Source organism: Lutjanus erythropterus, chromosome 6 (genome assembly GCF_056507025.1).
Source record: "Lutjanus erythropterus isolate fLutEry1 chromosome 6, fLutEry1.hap2, whole genome shotgun sequence".
NCBI classification, from domain to species: domain Eukaryota; kingdom Metazoa; phylum Chordata; class Actinopteri; order Lutjaniformes; family Lutjanidae; genus Lutjanus; species Lutjanus erythropterus.
The window spans coordinates 32,269,784-32,297,553 of NC_139322.1; the positions used below are offsets into that span (position 1 = coordinate 32,269,784).

General features: G+C 39.8%; 1 protein-coding gene across 1 annotated transcript; it reads right to left on the reverse strand.

Moving 5' to 3' along the window:
• Nucleotides 1-1,403: 1,403 nt before the first annotated feature.
• tmem240a (transmembrane protein 240a) lies at nucleotides 1,404-26,021 on the reverse strand. The gene is made up of 4 exons (XM_084721671.1): nucleotides 25,646-26,021; nucleotides 25,158-25,264; nucleotides 16,232-16,440; nucleotides 1,404-2,737 (listed from the first exon to the last, which is right to left on the reverse strand). Exons 1-4 carry the CDS (start codon nucleotides 25,700-25,702, stop codon nucleotides 2,583-2,585), a joined length of 528 nt encoding a protein of 175 aa, XP_084577797.1. The 5' UTR covers nucleotides 25,703-26,021; the 3' UTR covers nucleotides 1,404-2,582.
• Between the last annotated feature and the right edge of the window lie 1,749 nt (nucleotides 26,022-27,770).

A 27,770-nucleotide genomic window follows, 5' to 3' on the forward strand; every position in this document is an offset into this window, starting at 1 on the left:
GTGCAGAATTAAAAAAACATGCCATTAAATGCACAGATATTGATGCAGTTTATATTGGATATATTCCAATACCATTTTTTTCCTTCCAGATACAAACTCTAATGTCTAAACTTTGTATATCTGCTGATACTGATCTGATACCAGTGTATTAAAAAACATATAATTACTGTTTTTTTTAACAGCTGCATACTACTAACCCTCTAAGGATGTGATATGATCGCTATTATTATTGTATGTAGTGGCTCAAGTTAAAAAATTTGGCATACAGTCATAGATGGGAAGAGGCAGGGTCTTGTTTCAGGACTAATAAATTGCATGATATTAGACTGGTGCAAAGACTTGCATACTTGCCAATATCCAATCCAGCATTTTAGGCTGTACTGGAGGTATTTACGACGCTGGTATCGGAACAGCCCTATATTATATCACCACTAAAGTCGACTAATCAATCATTTTACAGTATCACCAGAAAATTAATCAGCAAATATGTAATTTTTCAAGCACAAATGGCCAAACATTCACTGGTTACACTTTGTCACACTGGTCACACAGTACAAACAATTTAAAGATGTCACCTTAGGCTCTACAAAACTGTAAAACACACATATGTTATAGATTTAACAATGACATTCAATCAGTAATGAAAATACCATTTGTTTCAGCTGTGGGGTATGGATACTACTTACTTGATAGAGATACTTATAATATTCTAATTGATACTACTCTACATTATTTGATGCAAAAATGACATGAAATGAAAAGATTACTACTACTATTATGCACAAGTAAGTTCAGTTGTTTCTTGAGTTACTGCATTTAGCTGCATTTTCATCAAATTTAGTAAAGGGAGTGTACACTTTGGAATGTCAACAGTTTATGTAACGTAACAAATATAAAGCAGTATTGTTTGTCCAGGAGCTTATTGATATTTCGGTACTAACCGGTCAGGAATCTGCACTGGTTCTCAAGACCCGTCCTTATTCAGTTGTGGTTCAAGGATAATTGAAATTGTGAGTACCTGTGGCAGGTTATATTGGGGACTATCCATGTGGTTTGAAAAGGTATACAAATATTTACTAAAGAATACTCAACCAAGGTGAAAATATTGTTTTAAATACCCTCACTGTCACTGTAATGTGTCGCATCAGTGAGCCAGTGGGTAACAGTGGAGGACTGTTCTCAGTTGCATCCGGATGTCATTGGCATTGTTAGTCATTTCAGAAGTGTTGTTAGTCAGTGCTTATGAAATTTCTATTTGAATTATAATAAATGGAGCTGAAGTTGTCAGCAGGACCTCTCTGTATAATCTGTCTGTTGTTGCTGCTCTGGAATCACCTCTCGCTATGAGAATGTGTTCTCATCTTCGCTCACATGATTGGAATGACACAATCAAACATCAGAGGTCACTGTTGTGCTTCAATGGCACTTTTAATAAAACAGACATTTCATCCTCACAACAGCAATGTCTGGACAGAGAGGACGAGGGGGGGCTGGGTGAGGGTTCCCTCTGCTGATAGGCTGGTTGCTCCTGATAAGTGAGAGGGAATTGGATAAAGAAAATTGAACTGTGCTGTTGAGCACAGCATGGGGAAGATGGAGGGGTATGTGTGCGTGTGTGTGCATGTGTGCGTGTGTGTGCGTATTGAACTGACTCATCTTGGCTGGCATTTGTTTCTCCTCCCGTGTCTACTAAAGAATGATAATATAGCAAAGAGAACCCCGACCACAACCGGACACGCTCCCCTCCCCCTCACATATTTACAGGAAAAATTAATACATTCAGTTAATTTCACTAAGTAACAAAGCTAATTAATCTGTGTTTTTAGCAGAAATCACATGGTTTCACATCCAGTTTTCAAACAGACTTGTCTTTCTGTTCCATTCCTATAATCTTTACGCACACTGTCCATCATTAGGTTTTCTATTGATAAACGACTCACACAAAAATCCCCCCACGCACCCCCTTTTAAAGACTGTTAAATCCCACTTGCCCATATTTATAACTATTTACAGAAGCAGCAATCTAACCATCACAAAAACCCACCCACCCACCAGTCTCATTTGCCCCTCCCTGCGCCAACAAAGTCCCACTCCCACCCAATACAGAAAAAAAATATCCTGACACCCATCTTGCCGCCCCGTTCCATACACTGCCCACATCTTACCCTGTTCTAAAAGAGCATGCCAAGTTTAACAATGAACACAGAAAATGTCTCTATACAGAAAAAACACCCTTAAAAATGTTTTTTTTTCTTCCTCCTCCCACAATGGTGGACATGGACATAAGACAAGATTTCGGTGGCAACAAATAATCGTCATCTTGCTCCATTTTGGGATTTTTTTTTTTTAGTGCTGACAGGGGCCGGGTTTAGTCATAAGAAAGTCCTGTCGTGGGGGTTTAAGGGGGCCATGTTATGAACAGTGGGAGGGCAGTTTTCCAGGGTCTCTGAGGCAACAGTTGGCCAAGGGGCAGTTTGGAAAGGTGGGGTTGGGGGGTTGGAGAGAAGAGGAAGAGTTTTAGGGGAGGGAGTCTAGTTTTTTTTTTTGTTGGTGTTGGTGTTGTTTTTTTTTTTTTTTTAGAGTCAGAGGTGGCGGGGACTAGGGTGGCCGTTGTGGTAGAGCTTCTGCTTGATGTGGACCATGTTGCCGCTGGAGTCTTCCAGCTGTCTGAGCTGGGCTCGGCGACGGAGGTCTCGAAGGTTGCAGAACTGGGGCAGCCATGACCAGGACGGGGTATCTGAAGGAAGGACAAGAGAGGAAACAACGTGGGTGTTAGTGTGTGAACAAATGGCTTATATTGCCTATCGTAAAATACTATTTGTATTCACCTCTGATTGATGCAATAACTCCATGATGGATATGATCCATTCACTAAAAAAAGGTTTTCTATTGCCAGTTGTTATTTCAAATTTAATGTAATGTCAATTTATGAGCCTAAAGAGAAAAATATACTCATAAACCTGCAAAAAGAATGAAACCCCCCGTGTATTTATTTACCGAGCTAAGAGCTTTCTGTTGAATTGAGATTCTTATACAATTTAGATTAAAAAAAAGAGTATGATATGCCTTATATACTAAGACCATGGCAGCACCCAGAGTCTGAGCCATTTTCACACAAAAAAAGGAGAAAAAAACCCCTCTGCATCACTAATGCTACAGAGAGTACAATGGTACTGCTGCCATAGTATCAACATGTTGTCATTATCACAACTTGTCGTAGTATTAAAAGTGAAATGACTGGAAATGAGGTTTATTGTTAACCAAACAGTGTTGCTTTTTTGGTTGTGAAGACAGGAGCAAAGACAACTGAATGCAGGCTTTTGAGAACGACACAGCTAGACGACACACTCATGAGATCAAGACACACAATAGTGTAAAATCCTTCTTAGCCTGGTTTTCTGGCTCCAAATCCAGTTAGAGGCTGACAAGACATAACAACCAGCAACACAGAGGACGGATCTCTGTGCTGTGGACTGTCCTTTTCCATGTTAATATCAGCAAGTCCACTTTAACAGTCATTTTCTCCTTTAATACTGAATGTATAGATTTAGGGCTACTGACACTGTCCATATCTGATATAATGCCTTTTTTGTTGATCGTCATACTCCACATTTAAGTGTAAATTTGACTTTTCTACTGATAAAAATACATTTGTGGGTGAAATGTTGGATTGGTATGTTAATAATACTATTAATAGTTTTTTTTTTAAAGCAAACTCAAAAGATTATCAGCTTTAAAAATGCAGGTCATGTATCTCAAAATCACATCTCCCATGCAACATTTAGTGTTTTCAAAAATGGGCCAGTTAAAGTAAAAAATGACCCAGAGTCCAATGCAGTCAGGTTTTCGTATCTCAATGGTGTGTGCCATAAAAATGAGTTATGAGCTGCACACAGACCTCAGACTGGAGAAGCTGGTGTTTAATATGTCTTTTAGCCACCAGCTTCATCATAGCTGCAACAACGTTTAATTCTGGGAAGTAGGGGTGAGCTTTTTACAGTGGGGGCAGAGCGACAGGGACGAGATAAAAGATTGGAGCACTGAAATATTGGATGAGAATGGTAAAGGGCAGCAATCTCTTCGAGTGCATCGTGGTGTTGCCCTTGATTCTTCACATTTGTGTCTGGGCTGTTGCACATGTGACATGTGTCCTGGCTTAATTTCTACACAGTCAAAAAGATTTTACAGCTGAGACTGAGGCTGAAACACGAGGCGAGAGTGTCAAATCTGTCTCTCCGTCTTTGACTTGTTAGCAGCCACCATGCAGCACATCCCAGCTAACACAATTTGGTTCCCAAAATGTTCTGGGAACGTTTGTTTTTGATTCTGGGGAAAAACATTCCTCTATAACGTTCCCTAGATGTTTTAAACTTAACACCACTGTTACATTTCCAGAACATTCTGGGAAGGTTAGTTTAATGTTCCTGAAAGGTTCATTGAACATATCCCCTTAACATTCCCCACATGTTAAAATGGCAGGTTTTTCCTGTGGTTTCTTTTCCAGAAGATTCTCGGAATGTTAACTGATGTTCTAGAAAGGTTATAGAACATTTCCCCATAACGTTCCCTGGATGTTGAAAGAGTGTTTCCAACTTAGAAGTAATAACTGTAGTTACTTTTTCAGAATGCTCTGAGAGGTTAGTTGACTGCTCAAGAAAGGTTTCTTGAAAGTTTCCCTAGATGTTACAACGGCAGGTTTTATGGATGTAAATTAACATTATTGTTGAGTTCCCAAAATGTCTGGGGGTTAAATTAAGATTATAGTTACATTCTCATAAAACTTGATTGTTCAACAAAGGTTACTGGACGTTCCTGCATGTTAAAAGAGAGTTTTACTGACGTAGAACGAAGAATGTAGTGTAAGTTTTCAGAACGTTCTTGGAATGTTGTGTGTTTAAGAGATGTTAAGAATATGTTGCCCCTTCACGTTCCCTGAATGTTAAAGCAGAGTGTTTACAATGTAGAACTAACTTAAGTAGTTGAGTTCCCAGAAAATTCTTGGAATGTAAGACTGTAGAAAGGTTATTTGTTCTCCTTTAACATTCCCTGTGTTACAGGATCAAGTTTTTGTGATATAAATCTTGCTACATTTGCATATTCCCCTCATGTTACAACAAGAAGCTGAAGTTTTTCTTCTGTAAAGCTAATTTTACATTCTGTGAAGGTTAGTTAAACATTTGTGGAAGGTTAGTTTAAAAATATTCATGTGGTATTATTGGTGTTTTAGGGATATTACACTGAATGAAAATAAATCATAATAGTGAAAATTTAATATAAAAAGCACAATGTTCTTAGTGAGGGTTACCACACAGAACCCTGGGAGGAACGTTCTTGGAATGTTATGGGAACATTGTGTTAGCTAAATAATACACAGGCGCTCTACAAGAAAGGCCGACCTGCTGTGAAATGGGTGACCGTCTGGAAAGTACGTGGGGTTTCATGAATGTGAGGTGTAGAACGTGACGGGGGAATGGCGGAGCAGACATTTGTGCTTGTCAGGTTATAAACCAGAGCCGGCGAGGCGGAGCGAGGTCCACAGAGACAGCAGAGGGAGAAGGAGGGGAGAGCCCCAGACAGCAATGGCCCTGCTAGAGGATGAGCGAGAGGAGGGGTGACGGTGGTGGGGATGGTGGTGGAGTTGGGGAGGGAGGGGGAGCGAGGTGTTGGATGGAGGGGAGGTGAGGAGGGAGAAGAGAGAGTGAGTTATTTATAGCCGTGAATGGGTATGCTGTCCACAAGGACTGCTCTGAAGGGTATCCAAAGGAAAAGGGGCAACGAAGACAGGTTTCTCTCATTTGAATAAAAGGGTGGAGGTGGAGGTGGAGGTGGGGACGGGGGATGGAATCGGGAGACATGATAATGCAAGGCAGAAAATGGGAGGCGAAGGCACAATTGTTACGGTCTTCGTAGAGGAGAGGGAGGTAAACGCTGAACGCCAGGTCATCCTTTTCTCCATTTTTGAGACAGTTTTTGTGTTTCTCTTACTAAAGAGACACTGGTATCAGATATTCACATCACATCTCTGATAAGAAAGGGGGGGAAAAAAAGTAGTTGCAGCAGGAAGCATTGTAAAGGAAATGGCCAGGAGTAGATTCAATAAGTGAAGAGGGAGGGGAGAGGGAGGAGCTACAGATAGAATTAGGAGGAGGAGAAAAAAAGAATCAATGTGCATCTCAATGTAGTGTGTGTGTGTGTGTGTGTGTGTGTGTGTGTGTGTGTGCATGCGTGAGTGTGCATGTGCGTGTGTGTGCATGTGTGTGTGTGTTTCTCACTTGCCATTCCAGCTGCTCTCTCTCATTCTATTTATAGCTCTGGAGGAGAGTGTGTGTGTGTATGTGTGTGTAAGTGGGGGTGGGGATGTGACAGCATCTCCATCCTGCACCCATAACACACACACACAGACACACACACACATATTCACACACCCTTCCCCACTCTGTCAGCCTCACCTTCACTCCTCATCTCGGGGAGGCTAAACGAGTCTGACCTAGCTTCAACGTCACAGCCGACAAGCACACGCACGCACACACACACACACACACACACACACACACACACACACACACACACACACACACACACACACACACACACACACACACATATAGAATAGAGGGGCATTCCCTCCCAGTACAAAAGAAGAAGAAGCCTATATCCCCCCACACTCTATAACTGCTGCTAATGAATATGGATGATTCCCTCCTCTCCTGGTGTTTTTTTATGATGATGTATTTTACACTGTTGTACTAATGCACTGGAGGAAACAGCAGTGTCTCGCTCGCTGCTCTAAAACCATCCACACCTCTGAGCAAAGCAAAGCTTGTACAATTCAAGCCCCTTGATTGTTGTAGCAGCTCCTAAAACACAAAAAATTGTTACCGTGATATTTCAATCCTAAAAAACAATATTATTGTCTAAAAATGTGGGTCAACCTCACACAAATTGCACAAACATTTGTGTACGAAATATGTTTTGAGAAAAAATCTATGGAAAGTTTTGAAAATCACTCAAATCACATTTTTTAATGCAGGCAATTTGTACATCTGACAAATGGTTATTAGTAATAAAAGTCTCCTCCATAACATAGAAAAAGTTCTTAGAGATCCAGTTCTTAGCCAAACCCTCGTACCACTTCTTTGTTGCCTAAATCAGCATCAATATAATAGTGTAATGTACAAGGCAACATAAATTGGCTAGCATTGTTATGATTTTTATATTAAATTGAAAACTGATCAGTAATCAAAATCAAAGGTGGAATTCTCCCAGAATTTTTATTCTCTCCACCCTTGCCTACTTACAACATCCAGCACATGTCCAAAAAACAACAAAACAAAACAAAACAAAACAAAACAAAACAAAACAAAAAACACTTCTTAAAGAGGAATTTTAAAATGTAAATGACAGTTGTCAAGACACAAAATCAAAGCTGTCAATGCAAAAAAAACCAAAAACAAAAACAAAAACAAAACAAAACAAAAAAAATCAATCAATCAATCATGGGTTTGAAGAATCGTGACACCCTTAACAGGCACTAATCCATTTAATGTTAGCACTCATTAACATACATTTTAAACAAAATTATAAAAAATATCTATAATTATAATTATTTAAAACAGCACTTTTATATAACTTTTAAAATATTTGTGTGACTGCCACAATCATGAACATAAACTTGAACATGCTAGCTTTTAAGTAAAACTTAGGGTTAAGAATTTCCTTTTGGATGTGCTGTACTGCTCAGTACTCACGTGAAACAGTTTCTAGTTGATTGTGGACATCAGAGAAGGAAAAAAATGTTTAGTCAACCTTGATTTCTTCAAGGGACACTTCAAATCAAAATCATGGCCTGACGAGTCCAAAAATATATATTTTTCCTCTTACCTGTAGTATCATTTATCGAAACTAGATAGGAATCGTGGTGCTCAAAAGGCAAAAAGAAAAAAAAACTATAATGTAACAGTAATGTCTCTTTCAAATAATCACGACCCAGTCACTCGAGATAATCCACAGACCTTGTTGTGAGCAGTTTCATATGTGAACTGTGTTCTTCCTGTAGAATCTACCAGAACTATTTTCAAATGTATTTTTGGTGCACTGAGCAACACAGGTGTCATCTGTCCAGTTATATTCAAGAGAAGGCAAACATCTCTACATATCCAAAATTCAGCAACTCACACCAAAACAATCTTGCACTACAGATAAGAGGAAAAATGTCTATTTTTTGAATTGGGGGTGACCTGACTTTTGATATGTTATAAATGACATATTTCTGAAACTAGAAGAGTTGAAAGAGTTTATGTTGCAATTGTGGAGGTCATGTCGCATAATGCCTGCACCATTATTGCACTTTCAGTTTGATTTCAAATAACTTACAGTATTAAACGCCATCCTTTCATCGTTGCTTGATACTTTCCCATCCTGCCTGAGGAGCTTTTCCACAGTGCTCCGAGTATCCAGGTCACATATCACCTACTTTAAGCATTATCCTTAAACACGGAGGATCCAGGCCACCTCCACAATACAGGCCTGCCCCAACACAACAGACAGAATATTCAACCGCCTCCAAAGGCTGTTTTTAAAAGCTTTGTTGCAATATTCAGTACCTCTAAATTTAGCTAATTTGTGCCAAAAGGATGCAACAAACTTCATTAGTGTTTCCCCGTAGAGTTGGGCGGAAAAGCCTGTGAAACCGCCATGATCGTGAGAAACCCAAACACTATAATCCAGGATGCTAATGCTCAGCTCATCAGCGAGCATCTTGCCAGTGCAGAGAGATGAATCCTCTGTGTTGTCGGTGGTTGATGTCTCTTTAGCAGAGCGCCAGACTATGAGGGATTTCATGCTGCCATGTCATGATTTCACACGTGTGTCTAATAGCTGCTTAGCTTTATCGTCACTGAAAGCCTTTTATTTTCCTTTCCTCCTGTCTGCACAACCATGCAAGCCAAACGACGACATGTTCTGTCTCATTAAATCTGCCGCATTTGTCTTCTTTCGCTAAAATAATGCACGTTCTTTATGTGTCAGGAGGATATGGTAAGAGAAATTAAACTTATTTCAGATATTTCAGACAGAGCAGTGACAGGAAACAGGAAATTAAGGAGCAACTACACTCAGTTGGATTTAAACACATTGTATGTGGGGATGTAGCTTTCACTACAGGACAGCAGATGGTGGGAGTGAAGTCATTCCTCAATCTCTGTTTCTCGAGCCCGGTTTGAACCAGCCTTGGTAACTGCTGTATGTGTATTCATATTGGTTATCAAGCAAAAGCACTGCTTGTTTAAAACAAATAACAGCTTTTCCCATTACACAACACATTTTAAGTTAGTGGTTCACATTAATTGATCTCATCTTCAGTGTAATGTGACTTGACAAGTTGTGCATTTAAACAATATACATCTGCACACCAAGAGACTTTATTTCTAAATCTGTATGTGACTTTTTGCAAATGTGTAAATATAATCCTCATCTACACGTTTAGTAGCTGTAAATGAATTGTTCTCCTATTTCTGTTTACTATGGATGCAATATTGAGTTTCCATTTCACTTGAACTGTGTTTGGACTCAAGCAGGAAAACCATACAATCATGCAGTGTAAACATGTAACTCTATACAGAGACTTATCCTGCACTGATGTTATGTCAGAATAATTGGAAAAATTAATACCTGACTGGGAGAACCCCAAGTCGGAACAACATCTCAGAAAATTTTGTTAGAAGAATTGTCAAGTTGTTATCTGTTGACATCATATATGCAGGAAAATGACTGCCAGCACTGAATGCCCACATCTTTTTACCTCTCAGACAGCACTAACTGTATAATGGATACTATATGGGCTCAGTAACAGTCCAAAGATTGTGTTTGTTTGTTGCAGCATCTACAAATGCTAGGTAAGACTCTACCATCCAAATTGACAGGCATATTTCAACAACATCCAGAAATGCCATGGACTTCTCTGGAAATCCTGAACAGTGTGGCTTCCAGGCTAAAGAGGGAAAGGAGTCCAGCAAGACAAACCCAAGACAGCATGGCTTCGTAGTTTAAGAGTTCAGGCAGTAGACTGACCTGCTTACAGACCAGACCTGTCTCCCATTGAAAATGTTTGGTTCATTATGAAGAACAAAATAGACAAAATAAACAGAGACCCTGGACTATTGAGCGCCTGAAGTCATATATCAAGCAAGAATAGAAAGAATTTCATGTTCAAAACTTCACTAATTAGTGTTCTCAGTTCTCAAATGCTTACTGAATGTTGAATCTTGTCTTTGTACTTTATTCAACTGAATAAAGGTCGAAAAGGCTTTGCAAATCATTGCATTCTTTCTTTATTTACATTTATTCACTCCCAATTTTTTGGAATTGGGGTTGTACTTGAATAACAAAATCAATCTTTACTGGGATACAAGAACAACAACCCTCGCCTACCTTTAGCAGCATCCATGTTTTTTTCCCCACATACAGTATAAAAGCTCAAGACCACACCAAAGTCGGAATAACGACTACCAAACTTGGGAAATGAGACCCTCCAAGGATCATGTGAATGCACTATCACAGGACCAGAGTTCAAACCAGGACCCTGTTGCAGTGATGTGACAGTGCTAACCACTGAACCACTGTGCAGTCAGAATGTTTTCAGTAACTGAACCTGACACGTAGACATTTCTGGGGCATACAGATACTCTTGAGCCAAAAGTAATATCGTTAATTGAGTATAAGTGCCTGCACACCCATGGTAGAGCTGTACATGTGACTTTAATTATTTTGGCTGATTCTGAATCAGGACTGTGTGGTCATGTACAAACTGAGCTTGACTTATAACCTTGTGGCTCTTCTGTTAGTTTTGTTCGATGGGTCACATACACCTTTATCAACACACTACTGGTGTGTGTTTGTAAGGATTCTACTCTATTTCAATTAAGCTTGCAAATAGCAAGACAACTTTAATCGACAGCTTTGTGCTACAAGAAAACACATGAACCAACAACATCATAAATAATTCACCTTTATCACAGCAGCCTTATTAATATGAAATAGTAGAGTAGGTCTTACTGACGATACCATTTAAGGTCCTGTTCCATTTATTGTCGCAGTGCCTTTTCAGTGAGCAAACATGTACAATAGCAGCGCCCTTGTGCTTGGGTGGGAGAAGCTGCAAGGGCCCAAAATAGTATGAATAAGAATGGGACAGCACTGACATATCTTGTTACCTTGACAATGCTGAAATATATTACGTAGAACTTTGGTTTTCTGACTTTGTATTTTACGTTTTTTACTTTCTTTACAGCCAAGGCACTTAAGGGACTGGCTGCTTGATTTGAACAGTTATTCCCTCAGGCAATGTCTGCAGAAATGTGGACTTACGGACTTAAGTGTGCATAAAGGGCACAAAAAGTCTGTGAGAGAGCCCTCATGCACTTTACGATCTGACAGTGGAACACCCCTAAGCCCTTGTGGACTTACTGGGAAAACGCTTGAAAGTCTGTGAGTCCATAAGTGCAGACACTGGGATTGGCTCTGAGACGTTTTTTTTCACAGAAGACATTTTGATATGCCATCAACAACATTCTGGGGACCTGGTGTAACGTTCACTAAAAGTTCACTGAAGGTCATTAATGTTCCGAACATTTACAGAACATTGAAGGTGTTTCTAAAAGGTCCTCTTTTGATCATAAAAGTGCTGCAGTTCAAAGTTCCCTAACTGACTTCTGGGGGACATTCTTGTTCTTTTGCAACCTTAAAAGGAGGACGTTTGAGAGGTTAACCAAACGTGTCCACATGGTATCCTAATGGTCATATGAGAGCATTTCATTTAGGATTTATTCAGAACATTTGGATATGGGTGTGTTGACACAAATGTCAAATTTTAGGTCCCTTAACAGTTCTGTAAAACGTCCTGTGTGTAAAGGTTCTGAAATTGTAATGAAAGGACCTTAACAGGACCAAAAATGAACATTATGGGTTTGCCCACTAAAGGTTCCTGTATTGTCAGGTTCACAAAATGTTATGGGGGTGTAGTGTAGAAACCTGTTCTAGGAATGTTACAAGGCGATGTCCTTCACACCAACAGGGACGTTCTAAGAACATTCTGGGAATGTACAGTTTCCAGCAGGGACAGTAGAAAAAGCCCAGGTGTAAATAATACAATGAATGATGGCTCAGTTTCACTTAGGTACACTGGTTTCAGAACCTGCATGTTGGATCGGCAACAGTTTCTTTTATATTTTCTCTCCGAGATGTCAACAACAAAACTTCGGCAACAAATCTATAGCAATTTGAGGGGACACACTAGCCCAAACCCAGGTTTTTAAATCACAATGTTACAATGGCAGAGGGCTTAGTGGTCGATGCCTGCCATCCATCCCAATAGGCAATGGCATCATCCGTCAGCCCAACCCTATTAGTAACACCTACTTAACACACATGTATGACAAAATCCATTTCTGTCAGTGTGACATGTCATCCCAATCTTCCCAACTTTAGTTCTATAATAAGGATTGTTGCTGATGCAGTGGCTGATATCTTGTTGTTATTGTGAGTTTGGAGGCAACCAGCCATGACTTTGGGAAGCCGTTGTATTCAAAACAATTGTCTTAATTCTCCTTGACCTTAGCTGAGCCCTTGATAGAGTGGACTTCAATATCTGAATCACGTCTTTGAAAGGCTTTGTTGGCATCACTGATGTAGTAGACGAATAGGTTATTTCATACATAATAAAATATCTTTCTTCTATTGGGGTTGGTGGGCCTTTGTGGAGTCCCCCAAGGGTCTAACTTTGGTCTCTGATTATTCTCTATTGACATACTGTTTTTAAAGTCCAGTAAAGCCTTGTACTATAGATTTATCCTGTATTATGTAATAGAACTCATAATATGAGCTGGTTGTCCAAACATTTGAGTCAGATATCCCAGCACGTATCCCTTCTGGTCATTGTACTGGCGTTACAAATGATCTTATGTGTAGTCTGGTTAGCCTGTCAACAAACATGAAGCTAAAAGTCCATTTCAAGTCTGTCATTAGATGTTATTATTGTGCTTTATTGAACTGCCCTGCATTGCAAAACCGAGAATTTTTCTTTTATTTGCAACCCTGCAGAAGGTCATTCATGCTTTTATCTCCTCCAGGCTTGATTGTTGTGACACACTTGCAGTCTTAGCAGGAGAAATATCAGCATACCACAGATAATTCAGAACACTGCTCCCAGGCTAATCACACTCTCCAAGAGAAGTGACCACATTACATAAATCCTTGTCTCCCTTCCACAGATTGACTGTCAATTATGGAATTGACTTTAAGGTTTTAAGTCTTATTTGTGTGATTTGTTAACCCCAAGAGAGCCTGATTGCCGCTTGAGACCCTGTTTGAGGGCCCTTCCAGTGATTCCCAGGTCCCTTCTCATCACCATAGAGACCTACTGTATGTTTACTGTTTGGGCCCCTCAGCTGTGGAAGTCCACGTTGGTGGATCTTGGGCTTGCAGAGTTTCCCTCCTCTTTTAAATTCTTACTCAAAACTCACTTTTATCTTCAGAGTTCTCTTATTTTTTATTCATAAATCCGTTTCATGATTTCAAGACAGTATTTGAACACATTTTAATAATCTACAGTGTTGTTGTTACCTTTACACTGTAAATTACTTTCTAATGTCTTTTTGTTTAGTTTTTTAGTTGGAAAGGTGCTGCATAAACTTTTATTCTTATTCTCTATTATTAACTCATGCTTAGCTAAACTAGTCAATCACCAACAAAAAAGTAACTTATCTGCTCATGATCATGGATATCATTTGGAATGTCATTTTGCCCGTTAGCTAACTTGCAAAGCTGTTTTTTTTTTTTTTTTTTTTTTAAATCTTCCCATTGATGTTTAGCTCAACCAAGTGTTAATTGGGGGTTGCATCATCTGCATTATTTCTGTTCCTATTAATATTCTATTTCACTTAACTGCATTGCTTTGCTATTTTGCTCCTGCAGTGTCCCCAGTGAGACCATTAAAGGTTTAACTTAGCATAATACACTGGTACACAGAAGCTACAGGGAGCAGAAGTTATTCTGTCACACCTGGTTTAAACACAAAACACCAGATATGTAATTTGAACCACTGCTGAGGAGTGATTCAACCAAACATGCTGAAGAGGGATTTTGTTTGACATCAGCTATCACAAGTACATCGACGTTTCTGTTTGGTCCAATGCTAACACAACATTTTAGCTAACAGGATGATACTGAAAGATCTTGCTAGAGCATAGTAATATAGCATTGGATATTTAAGGGCATACGGTATGCCTGACAGATACTAGATAATTTGCACAATATTATAATATGTTCATTATTAACATGATATCAATATTTCATTAAATGCGACACTCCTATTACCAAACCTCAGTAGTCTGGAAAATGTCCCATTTGTCCAACAGCCCATTATAGCACAAACAAAAGCCCACTGCTTCAAAGGCCCATTGTTCTGAAAACACAAACTCTTTCTCTTTGTTTGCCCTTAATATAGTAGTGTATTCTAACATGCAGGAAATGACAAAGGTAGGTGACCTTTGTCAGGTAAACTTTTATCGTCACAGACCTTCATCATCAGGATAACGATAACAAACATGGTTAACGTGAAATGGTCACAGTGTCATTAGGTTTAGGCACTAAAACTTTGTGGTCAGGTTTAGCAAAAGACTATGGTTTGGGTAAACAGACCAGAGTGTGTATTTCCGGGAATGATGGGCCTTCATAACAATGTTTCTTCCAGAAAAACAGGGTGTTGGACAAGTGGACTTTTGCACCAATGGGACATTTTTCTGACTATTAGGGCTTTGTGACAATTGGCCGGCACCGCAGTGAGTACACTGCTGTGTGCCATCAAAATTAATTTAAGAATTATACATTTAAGTAAATATCTGTAGGGAATTTACTGTGAATCAGCAGTTTGTGAAACAAGGCATAATTCACCCCTTTTGTTTTCTAAGATTTGTATTTTCAACTAAGACCCATCTCTATAAAAGTGCTGCTTTTAAACGCACAATATATAATTTCTGCTGCCAAGGGTCTCTCACATTAAAGCAAAAGTAAAAGATGTAGTTTGATGACACTGTGAAGCAGCATGCGAGTCGTTACCTTCGGTGTTAAACAAACTCCATATCTGATTAAAATCTAGCTGACATGACTCAATCATGTTCATGAATGAGGTAATATTAAAGTTTTATTCACGTTACATTTAGTAATGCCGAACTCCTTCCTCACTCCCTATCATATCCAGTGTATCTCATGTTTTCATGGAAGTTATAGGCTCTAGCTACCTACAGCAAGCAGGAAACGTGCTGTTACCTTGAATAAATTACAGATTTTTTTCTGTGATTTAAAATTGTTTGAAATACTTGGGATAAAGCTTGACAAAATATCTACATATATCAAGTGTTTTTAGATATTTGAATGCCTTAACATCATATTCCCTTTCGTGAATTTATATAAAAGGACAGTTAAAATCACTATTATCACACTTCTCTTTTTGGGAGTCTATAGTACCGCAGGTTTCATTATAGCTTGATTTTTTGTTTAGTCATTAATAATACGCATGATATATTCAGAACATGGTAATTACACTTAATGATGGTGCTATTACATTAGCATATGACTGCTGCTGTTTCCTGAAAACAAAATTAAGAGCCTTATTAGTAAAAATAAGGTTTGAGGTATGTCGGCTGTCCAAAACAACAAGACAACGATTTAAATATAGTTTTACCTCAAATGATAGCCGATGTCTGAATCATCACACAGTTGGACGGTGTAGCTGTGATTTTCCAAGAGGTCGCAGTAAACTGAGAAAAAAATCAGTGTGAAGAGCCAAAAATGGCCCAAGCAATGGGGGGAAGGTCATTAACCAGAGCTACACCAACTGCTGTGTTAACCTGGCAAGCGTTTGCACATGCAGATACATGGTGGATAGATACAGATATATATATTTCTGCTTACAAGCACTTTCCTAATCCCATTTACCACCACAAATATTGCTTTAAATGATAGATACTGTGTTATTTCACCTGTCAAATTAAGATTATTTAAGTTCTTGTTCCTGTGAACATGCTGTGACCCGTTATTTCCTGTCATGTAACATTCACACCTCAGCAAACACAACTAAAGTGAAAAGCAAAAGACTTGTATGATATGTTAGGGATTGCTGAGCTCTTGTTTGAGTTGTGTTCGTGTGTGTCTACAGCAGACCAGCAGATAATCTTACCGTAGTAGCGGCTTGCCCTCCAGGCCCTGACGGCACAGTGTAGGACTCCGTCCAGCCACAGCAGCAGCCAGCTGATGCAGAAGCCCAGCAGCAGCCCCAGCATCAAGTCCATCTCCTGCTTGGTCACACTGTCACTCACAAAGTAGTTCTCTGATGAGTCCACCAAGGAATGGTCCCCATCATATGGGATTACATAGTGGACATGATGCCTGGGACAAGGACAGACGGGGGAGGGTGATGTAAGTATTAGATTTACATAAACCAACATACATTATACAACATATCTTAACGAAAACAGAAGTGGACATGTCTTAACCATCTCAGAGATATACAGTGCAGCATGTTAAGATGGTGAAACTGTCTAATCTATATATACCCATTCTAACTTGGATGATGTCAAGAGATTTCTCTCCAAATTTTAAATGGCACTAATCCGCACTTTGCTGGACACCTCCTGAAGCCCTCTCAAGGACTCTTGGGTCTCCCCAGGCTGCACTTTAGGCAAATTTAAGGAGACGGGCTTGTAGAATAAGCAACACTCTCCTACTTCCTTGAGTGACTACGGTTAAAGCTGGGGTAGGAAGTTTATTTTTGGCATCATCATCTAATCCAAGTGGTCTAAGGAAAAACTAGACTTCTGCCACTCCTTTTGTTTCTATTTCAAGGCTTTTGAAAATATAGGTCATAATGGGAGACTTTGGCCAATCATAGGTTGGTAAGTTCGTTTTTGTTGAGTCCCATTCCCAAAAGTATTGGTATTTCATGACCTGTGAATGAGACTCAACAATTAACAATTTTTCTCCACAATCAGTTACCGTCCCTTTAACGTGGCAATCTCAATCGGCAAAACCTGTGGTTACTTGTGGTAAGAGCAACTGCTGTTCAATACGTCATGGAAAAAAGTCACGGAATACTGGGGGAAGCAAAACAAACTATTGTTATTTTAATGAAGAAGCCAGGCAATTATTGGACTTTTCCATAATTCTGTGAGCAACTGTGATCTGATTTTAAGCTGCACACGGTATGAGTCTCTGAACAGCTGGGCTTAGTGACAAGAGTTGGTTACTTCACTGGAGGTGTGCGGCCTTTCGCCTGCAGCTTCTCCTCCAACAGCTAACTGTGGCTGTTCCTTGTTCCATTACTCCCTGTCATATTTCAAACTGATAAACTGCCATAAAATGCTGAAAATGACCACTATCTTGCTTTGAAGATGGGTCTTTAATAAACAATATGGTAAAAAAAAACCACATTGCATTTCCTCTGACTATTTCATAATAAAAGTCAATTTGCGTTTTTGCCAGTTAAGCTTTTCATGTGAATCTGCAGCAGCAGAAATTGTTCAGTTTGCATCAGCAGCAAACGTCTGACAATAATTTACCATTCTGCATTCATCTGTTTGTCGAGATTACATTGGTAGTAACTTAATACAGCATTTTTTTTTTCAGGAATATCACCACGGACACCAATACATAATACTGCAAATATATAAATATTGCAGTGCTTTCATCGGTGGTCCATGGGCTAAGTTACCATTGTGCTACCTCATTCGCTACTAGACACTGACTTAATAGTCATTTACTTATCTTCAAGATTGCCCCTTTAAGTTCCCTTTTAGTAATTCATTTATGCCAATATCCTAATAAGTAAAGGTCATACCTGCTCAGTAAAAAGTGTTCTGAGTAAATGAAAATTTGCCAAGACAAATAAATAATTTCAAATGGATCAAGCGTGCAAGTATAGTTCTTAAGTTACCTTACAAGCAGCATTTACTTTGTCAAAGTGGGATTTTTTTTTTTACATAATTTTGCTAAGTTATTCTAGATTCAAACGGGTTCTGGCTAGAAAGTCTCTTTAAATTAGTTCCAAGTATTACAGACATGAAAGGACTCAATGTGAATCCCATTATAATTGTGTTTCCACAAACCCACAGGGTGTGTGATTGGTGATATCCAGGTGTTCACATCTAACAGGAGCAGAAAGAGGAACTGTGGTGAAAAATATTGAAATGTTACACTGATAGAATGTAAATTTAAAGACAACTAGTGTTTGGAGTATATCAGATAATACATCATGGTTTCATTACGGCTGAGGGACAACATGCACTGGATATAGCTCCTTATATCAGCTGTTGCAGCAGCTACTGATCAACAGTCATCCACCTCCCTGTGGCACATTCACTTGTGCTACGTTGTCCAGCATTGCTCCACTGTAAACCAGATACATCCACTTGATATGAAAGTCTTATTATACTGGTATTACCGGCCCTCCTGAGAGGGGATGAAGGCTTTTTCCAATCTAACAACACAGGCAGCTGTCTGGCAAACACCGTGAGGGAACTCAGTGGGAGCTGAGAGATTTAACTGCTGGAAGTGAGTGCAGATACACACCTCTGCTCACACACTTTGGAACATTACACTGATAACATGTTTGGATTGATGCACATTTTTAAGGCCATTAAGACTTTTTACAAAGAGTTCTCTGGCACTTTACTACTACAATTCTATACATCTGAAGGATGTGAAAGAGAGATTTTTTAAAAAAGAGAAGAGTTGGAATTGAATTGAAATATGCACACTTTTAGTCTCTAGTAGGGTTGTTATGATACTGATGCCAGTATCTGAAATGCCTCTGATAAAGCTTAAAATTCTGGATCAGGTATCAGCAAGGACATGAGTCCATGCACTGATCCGAAATCAATTTATTCACGCCGAAATGGATGCAGCAGCGCCCTATATGACAGTGTTGTTGTTTTTTAACCTGAGCCAGGCCTTACAACAATATCACAATCATATCAGCCATACAGGGATAGTGGTTTACAGCTGTTAAAAATAATCACTACATGTATTTTTAACACACTGCTATCAGATCAGTGTCCGCCGATAAGCAAAGTTCAGATATCAGAATCTGTAAATATATATAGATACATTTTAAAGACACTGGTATCGGCTTGCTGCAGTACTTTAAAGTACCTGTGTTACCAGTTACAGCAACAGAAACAACAGAAATGCAGCACAGAGCCACATTCCAAACGTAACACTGTAGGCTAATCAAAGCCTGACATGACGTTGCTTGGATAAGGTTGTACAGAATGAAATCCACTAGAAGGGCAATTATACAGAGCCAAAGCATCGCCAAACAGCTGTCTGGTGCAGCCAGACACATAAGTGCGCATTTTGTTGTTCAGTACATTACCATGAAGGTGTTACGTGGTGAAAATTTGTCCAAACCAAGGCTAACTGGGCTAAAGCAAGCTAGCCTTGACAAGGAGCAAACATTACAACCAGTGTGTGCTTAATGTTTATATTTCTTTAAAATTTGCCTGTGGACATCATCCACAATTGTTGGGGTCATTGTGAGATTTCTGATGAATTTAAACATAATAATGTACAGACGTTATGAGAATTAATTTTGTTCAAAGCAAGGAAAAGATCTAAAAGTGCTGTACTTGGTATGGGATGATGCGCAAAGTTCAGGTATCAGACTCTGTGCTGGGAAGGAAAAAATAGTATCAGAAAATCTGCAGCCTGTAGTGTGGGTCACGCTCCAAAGCCACTAGACACTACATTTTCTGTAAAGCACCACAATAGCATCATTTATTACATTTTTTTTTTTTTTTTTACATAAGAAGTATGTGTTTTTTGTATTTTGGGATGAACTCTGCCTTTAATGTGAAGATGTTACATATTATTATATCTTTAACACTGGGTGTCTATTGGATCTAACTGGAGGTTTTACTGATGTTTCTGGCTTGTCTTGTATAAACTGAGGGGAAGTGAGTATCACGAGCAAATATGGATAAAGAAAGAAACTTCACCCACAGTAATGCAACTTCATTAAAAGAAAATCCGCTCTCGCTGTTTGATTGACAGATGATCTCTGGGAAGTGCAGTGCAAAAACACCACAGCACTTAAGACTGAATATGAAAAAAACAGATCTTGCAGATTAGCACCTTAAGTATTTTACTGAAGAAGTAGTGGCACCACATCAGGGATCAAACCCTATGGACCTCACTTACTTGAGCCATACAGCCACTGAAGTCCATTAACGCCAAAACATTTTCCCAAAGGATAAAGCTATGTGTAAAAACAAGCTAAAATCTTCCTCCAGGTTTCTTTCTCTTCCCTGAGACGAGCTTTTGCCCAAATGCCTGTAAATAAAATAAAGGACTATATTATGCTGCCTATATACCTCTAAACAGACTTAAGTACTGTTCACCTGCATCCTGTAAATCTTTTCGAATTTGTCTTCTTTTCTAGCATAAAAATGAAAACTACTGCTTTCCGTAAGATTTTAGGATGAAAATGCCACAATAAGAGCATTTAGATCATCTTAGGACAACTATCCTGCAGCGTCTCACTCAGCGTGACACCAATAAGTGAGGTGCACCCAGCAGCACACACAGTCCCACTTCCTCGAGTCTCCTCCTCTGCCACAGAGAGGCAGCTATTGTAGGCCAGGCTTCTGCCGGTCAGAGAAGCTACAACCACATCCAAATCAGAGCACAGAGCCTGCCAAATAAAATGACACTGGCTGTGTCCTCGAGCCTGATAAGGTGAGCGCTGTGGGCGTCACGACACCTCCACGCCTCACGGATGGAAGGGCAAGCGAGTGAAGCTGAGGTCTGCTCTGTTTATTCACGTATCCTGCATTTTACTGCTGTTTAGATAAAAATACAGGAGACTGACTCTCATTCAGGAGGTGTTTCCAGGTCAGTGAAAGACAGTGTGTAGGTACTGTAACCTGAGGTTTGACCGTGCATACTGTCCAACTGTTGGAAGTTTTACTGTTTTATCAGTGCCTGTGCACTGAGAAATACTTGTATTGGAGGAAAAAATTGTCATGTTGGCTTTATAAATACAGAAATCACTCCTTAAAGAGTCAGTTCATGCCCAAAATCAAAAATACATGTTTTTCCTCTTTTTCCATTTAGATTTTTTTGGTAGAGATGAAATGATGATCTTTGGAAACAGACACTGGTGTGTCAATTTTTTTTATTTATTTATTTATTTATTTTTTTTGGTGCTTTGAGCACCATAAGCCAAGTGCCATTTAGTCCCATTATATTTGAGAGAAGGCAGACATCTGTATGTCTGCTGATACCTCCAAAACTCTGCAACTCACACCAAAACTATCTAGATGGATAAATACCACTACAGGCCAGGGAGAAAATACCTACTTTTGATTTTGGGGTGAACTGTCCCTTTAAAGGGCAATTTAGGCACTTTTGACAAGAATGTCCTGTCAGTGTTGATGGTAAATGTGGTTAGTTAAAGCAATTAATTCCTTGGTGCTGCTGTACTGATTGAGAAAACTGAGTTCTAATGATGCAAAACCTGTAGTTCATCCAGTGATGTCACAGTGATGTCACTGGATGCAGGGACAACTACTGGATTTCTGGTCTCCACCTCTGGGTAGCCAGTGGGTTTGCTAGATGAATATTTTTGTCACCTGACACTTTGAATTTTTTGGCCAACAAAGCAATAGTTATAGGCTAGGGTTGTGATACATAGCAATCTGGGTGTGGGAGTCATGAGCTCACCTGCAATGCATCCTGGTACATGTAGGCACAGCTACTGCTCAGTTGTCTTGGTCAGTATAGCCCACACTGAGAAATATATACCTTCAGTCAACCACATTTACCATCAACATTGACCTGACATCCGCATGAAAAGAGCACAAGTTTCTCTTTAATGCTGCTAATACAAGTTCATTTTCTAAAAATCGGTCCGTCGGTTGATAGTCAGTTGACAATGGTCAAAATATTAAACATCAGTGACACATCATGTCATCGCAAACTTTGTCTCCAGCAGGGTTGTAATAAGGAAGTACTGGTTCTGGTTCTTATATGGCACAGGGGCACAGCCTGGACAGAATCATAATGAACACACCAACTCTCTATCATGTGAATGTGTCATGTCAATTAAAGTGTTTTGCCTTTATATTAAGTAAACTTTAAGCTGTTAAAAGTTAATATATTGCTCAATGTCAAGTTCAAATTTGTATTATCAATGAAAAAGCCGTTCTTTGTCTGTTGTCAACCGTCATCCTGTGCTTCATTTGAAAGTTGGTTCAGGAAACATGTAGGCGGTGGAACAGTTTAAAAGTATAATTTTAGCACCCAAACAATACCCAGTCCTTGAAAGAAAATATCAGTACACTTGTATCCCAATATTTTATGATACTGTATTGAATCTTAAAAACACTATTGTAATATTGTGATTCATGCAAAGACTGGGGACAATCTTTCATTTTGTGTTGTATTTAAACCCTCAACAAGATAGCAGGGTTGTTCTGTGTCTTCACTGTTCTGACGGTATGAAAAAGTTAACTTGTTAAAGTCAGCTTTGACGGTTTTCTAAAAAATAGCAATATGTCACTGTGCTTACAGTATTGCAATATATTGAATTGTAACCCCTGAATCATGTAATGTAATAATGGTCACAATACAAAATTTTGATGCAATCTAGTATAAAACACGATACTTGATACCTCTTTCAATACCACAGAAAAAAAGAAAAAAAAGTCCTAAGCACACAAATAAGGATAATTTCTTTCTTTTTTTGAATTAACAACCTGCACACACTGCAGGTACAGAAAAAACACTGAACAATGTCTGGTTTATTTTCACACAGGACAATAAAGACTGAACTGAGGTCTTTAATGAGCACTTAGATCTTTTTCATAATATATACTTTTGGCACTTTCATTTCTAGTGAATATCAGTACTGTATTGTTTATAAGTATGTGGTATTGAAAAGGAATGAAGCATTAATACTTTTGATAACCTCAGTATTGTGATATGCATCTCAGTGCCAGGTCCTTGCCAATATACACCCCTAATCTCCAAACATATTTTTTTTGTCTTCATTCATCACATCACATCTGCCATCACGTGCGAGAAAACCCCTCCAAACTTTGACTCAGATGATCCCTCTCTGACAAGCATAATCTAATAGCACCTGATGATGACCCATTTCTGGATTTACAGGCTAAAAAAACACACAGTGGAAAAACTGGGCTCTTAATGCTGCTAATGAACTGCTTGTACATCAACCCCCTCACTGCAGTATACACACAGTATACGCTGCTGTTTGGTTTTAATGTGCATCTGTTCAGCTTCCCTATTCTCTAAAACAGTGATCTGTCCTCTTGACTGTAGCTATAGGGGCCTGCAGGACATGACATGAGTCAACCAGGATCTAATACCGGAGGACAACATAGGTGTGAATCTATAGGATAAAAGGACTCTTACTTTAGATCTGGCGCCAACACTGCTGCCATACCCCCAGGCACTGTGGACTTAAGACCATGAAGAAAAACACAGAGGCCCACTTGTGACTCTGTTCATCCTCACAGCCTACAGACTGACCAATACATCAGTTGGACGACATTATCAGCCCTATATCGGCCTATCACAGCTCCAACGATCTACATTAGTCTCGGCATATATGTTCTCTGATATGTGCTAATATGAGAACTTTTTTCAGCAGAACATAATGCAGATTGATTTTACTTGTTAGCTTTATAGGCAGCACTGCATGAATATCTGATCCCTTTTCTTAACCCAAGTAGAGCTGCAACGATTCATCAATTAACTGTCACCTAGTTTATAGATTAGTTTATAATCACCAACTAATCTGATAATTGATAAACTGGCTCTAATAATTGTTGAAGAAAAAGTCAAAATTGTCTAATTTCAGCTTCTCAAATGTGAATATTTTCTGATTTCTGCACTCTTCTATGACAGTAAACTGAATATCTTTGGCTTATGGACACATTAAGACATTTGAGGGCCACATCTCAGCCTTTAGGAAACACTGCTAAACATTTTTCACCAGTCTAAAAAACAAACAAACAAACAAACAAACAAACAAACAAACAAAAAACTAATGGCAAAAATGAACATGTATTAAGCATTAATTACACGTTACACTTGTTTTAAGCAACATGCATTTAGCTCTATTGGTGTTATTTATAGTTATTTCTAATTATTAAAAGCACTGGTGAAAGTTCACTGTTTCAGGAATCACTGTGTTTACTCTTTTGAACGAAGCTGCCCAGAGCTGTAGCTACATCATATGGTATGTATCATTTTGTAGGGTATCAAATTGCATGATATCGAATCGTACCATATTGTACCGTACCATATCGTTGCAAAACATGCAAAACATTCCAGATATTTTATTCTGTACACTGAATATCAGCAAATATATCAGAACTGTTTTACTCCCTGATATTGGCCCTAAGTATTGTCCAGGCCTTACTACAGCCTTCTGTATTACATGCTTGCTGTTGATGGAAAATGCATAATAAATCAGAATGAATGTATTAATGAGTGTCTTGCTGCTGTTTTCCCCCCCCTCTTCAAACCTGCTCTCACTGTGACAGCAAACAGCAGGTAGGTCGATGATGAGCCTGAGCTCCATAGCACTTCTTCAGCCATAACCACTTCACTTCAGCACTCATATGTTCATAATTGGCCCAGCAGCAGGTTTATATTCTCGCCGACAGACAGACGCCGTGTAGGCCTGCGTGAATCGCGCAGCGCACTTGATGCTCAGATTGTTTTTGAACGGCCTTATATTGCTCATAGTTCATTACCTATTTATGGCTCCGACACACACCTTCGTATATGCAGCAAAGCCCAAACCCTCGCAGCAGATATTGTACAGGCTATAAAGGCAGAAAACACACCGCTACAGAGCGTGTCACCGTGTTTTCTGCCGGGGCTGATAATAAAAACCTGTATGAAAACATCCGCCGCTGTGAGAGCACAGACAGCCTGGTAGCAGGTTGCCTTTGCGGGGGCTTCACCGCCAGAAAATCTTCGAGGCCTCTTCAGCAATTAAGACGGTTTAAAAAAAAAAAAAACACACACAGCACCATGTTTATCCCAAATATTGTGCGAGGATGATGGCATTTTACCTTCCACAGTTGCAGTGACAGACGCGGTCCTCCCCTCGTAGATGCGGTAAGATGTAGTTGTGAAAGCGATCCAGTAGTGCGTTCATGTCCATTAAACAGGCTATCGCCTGCAAAGAACCATGCAAGTCAGCTGGGACATGTCAAGCAATATATAGGCTAGGCTATTCCTGCAGACTGCTGATGATTATTCTCATTATTATTATTATATCAAGATTAATGACAACAATGGAGATCATGAAGAAAAGGAGAGAAAATAGCCTTGGCACATCCTCCCGATCCTAAGAGGGGGGACTCTTGCCTCAAAACGGACTTAGATTATTTATTTATGACAGCAGGTAATTATAGGTAGGCTAACCTACTTCCACATGTCATTGATAGGCCTGCTCTATATGATGTTTTAGCCTACATGTGTGACACATTTGTACTAATATGATCACATATTAGTAAGTAAATGAGGTCTGTGGCTGAGGGATGTGAGGATGTCTTACCATTACAACTGAAGCACCAAGAATCATAAAAATCATGGTGGTTGTGATCATATGCATCAAAACTTCCAAACTGGCCGCCGTCCTGTGGCCCGGGCTTCTACCCGCGGCGGTGGAGACGCTCCGGCTGGGCTCTGGGCGCTCTGTCCCGGCAGGAGCCGCTCATGGAGCCGCCGCGCCGCTCCTGGCTCCCCGTCCGTCCCTTCAAACTGCCCGGTCTCTCCTCCGTCCCCTCCTACACACACACACACACACACACACACACACACACTCACTCACTCACACACACACACACACACTCACACACTCACTCATACGGCAAGCCAGCTCTCTCAGCCTTCACTGCGCCCTCTCGCCATCCAAGTATCCCCCCCCCCCACCCGGTCGGTCGGTCGGTCGGATGCGGCTGCCGCTCGCTCCAAGGAGGCAGTCCTCTCCTCTCCTCTCCTCTCCTCTTCTCTCCCTCTCTCTTCTCCTCTCTCCTCCTAATTACCGATGCAAAAGTGCTCCGTGCTCCCAGGTGCGTTTCTTTCTCTATCCCAGTTTTAAAAGAACCATCAAGAAAACCAGTGCAGGGCTCCCTCGGTATCCTTTAAGAGCTGCCTCGGTATCCTCTCTTCCCAAGTTATTCCAAACCGGGGCTGCGCTTTAATGCCGGCCAATTCTCTCCTCCATCGACGTCTCAAAGAGCTGCACCGGCTCCTCTCACGGCCATCGCCCTCGTCTGTCTCGGAACGCTTGATAACATCGACATGAGGAGGTCCAGTCGGGAACTAGACCCACCCTGCGCCCCGAGTCCAGTCCCGATCCCGCAACGGCAGCTGCATCAACGCCCGGAGCCAGACACGCATGATTATCCCATCCTGGCTTCCAGCAGCTACACGAGCACCCACTCCCACCTCCTGTGCGTGTGCGCGTGTCCGTGCGTCCGTGTGCGTGACAGAGAGAGAGAGAGAGAGGGAGAGAGAGTGTGTGTATAGTGGGCGGTATGAGAGAGAGGAGAGCTGCAAACTGCCTTTATGGCATCAGCCTATAGGCTCATTATTTATAGTGGATACCTGCAGATGCACTGGAGCCGACCGGCTTCAAGAATGGCACTGCTCATCATGATTTAACCCCCTTTTTTCCTCCAGAGGGTTAACCCCTTTTTACCCCTCAGTACCGCCACTTGGACACACACTGTAACACACACATGCACACACACAAACGCCCTTGCTTTCTATTTCTCTTCCAGACATTGCAGCTCTCATTCTGCGCCATTCCTGCCCTTACTACAATCTTCAAAGTGAGTCTCTGATTTAAAAAAAAATATCATACAAATTCTTAAAATCTGTTTTTGGAATGAGACTTATTGCACCAACAAATCGAATTTAATCTAAGATTAGTTTTAACCATGACCACAATTAGGTTTAAAATAAATAAATCTAGATTTAAAATTGAGCAGATCTGTTGTCCATTCAGTAAAACCAAGTTAACTTATGAAAACCCAAATTAATAGAATTTAGTCAATATGAAGATGCTTGCCTACCCAAGTTAAAATAAAAAAAGAAATTTCCATTCTGCCAGGAAAAAGAGAACACAGTTTCAGCTCTGTATTCCTTAACAAAATGTCACATTGTTTGCTAACTAAAAGTGAACAACATACATAGCTTGCTAGCTGGATAAAGAGTGAACAAAATGTTATATTGCTTGTTAGCTAGCAAAAAAGTAAAAAAAAAAAAAAAAAAATTACATTCTTTGCTAACTTATAGATTAATAAATGGTTACATGTTTGCTAGCTAACTAAATAGTGAACAAAATGTTACATGGTTTGCTAGCTATCAGGAAAACTTGTTGTCTTAATTATTGGAGCAATATGGCCAAATAATAAAATATTTTACAAAATGGACATGGCACAGTAAGGAAAAAGAGGAGAAAAAATATTGTTTTAAAATAAAGAGCGGTTTAAATTTAATCTTTAAGCTAGTTTAAAAGCTTGGTGCAACATGATTTAAAGTTAAACCATTTAATCAGGTTTAAAAATTAATATGTTGGTGCAATCTGTCCTTGTAGGTTATTTCTTTAACTGAGGAGCCACGTGGGTGAAAATTCAGAAATCACAAACTGGCACTGTCTGACATAATTTTCC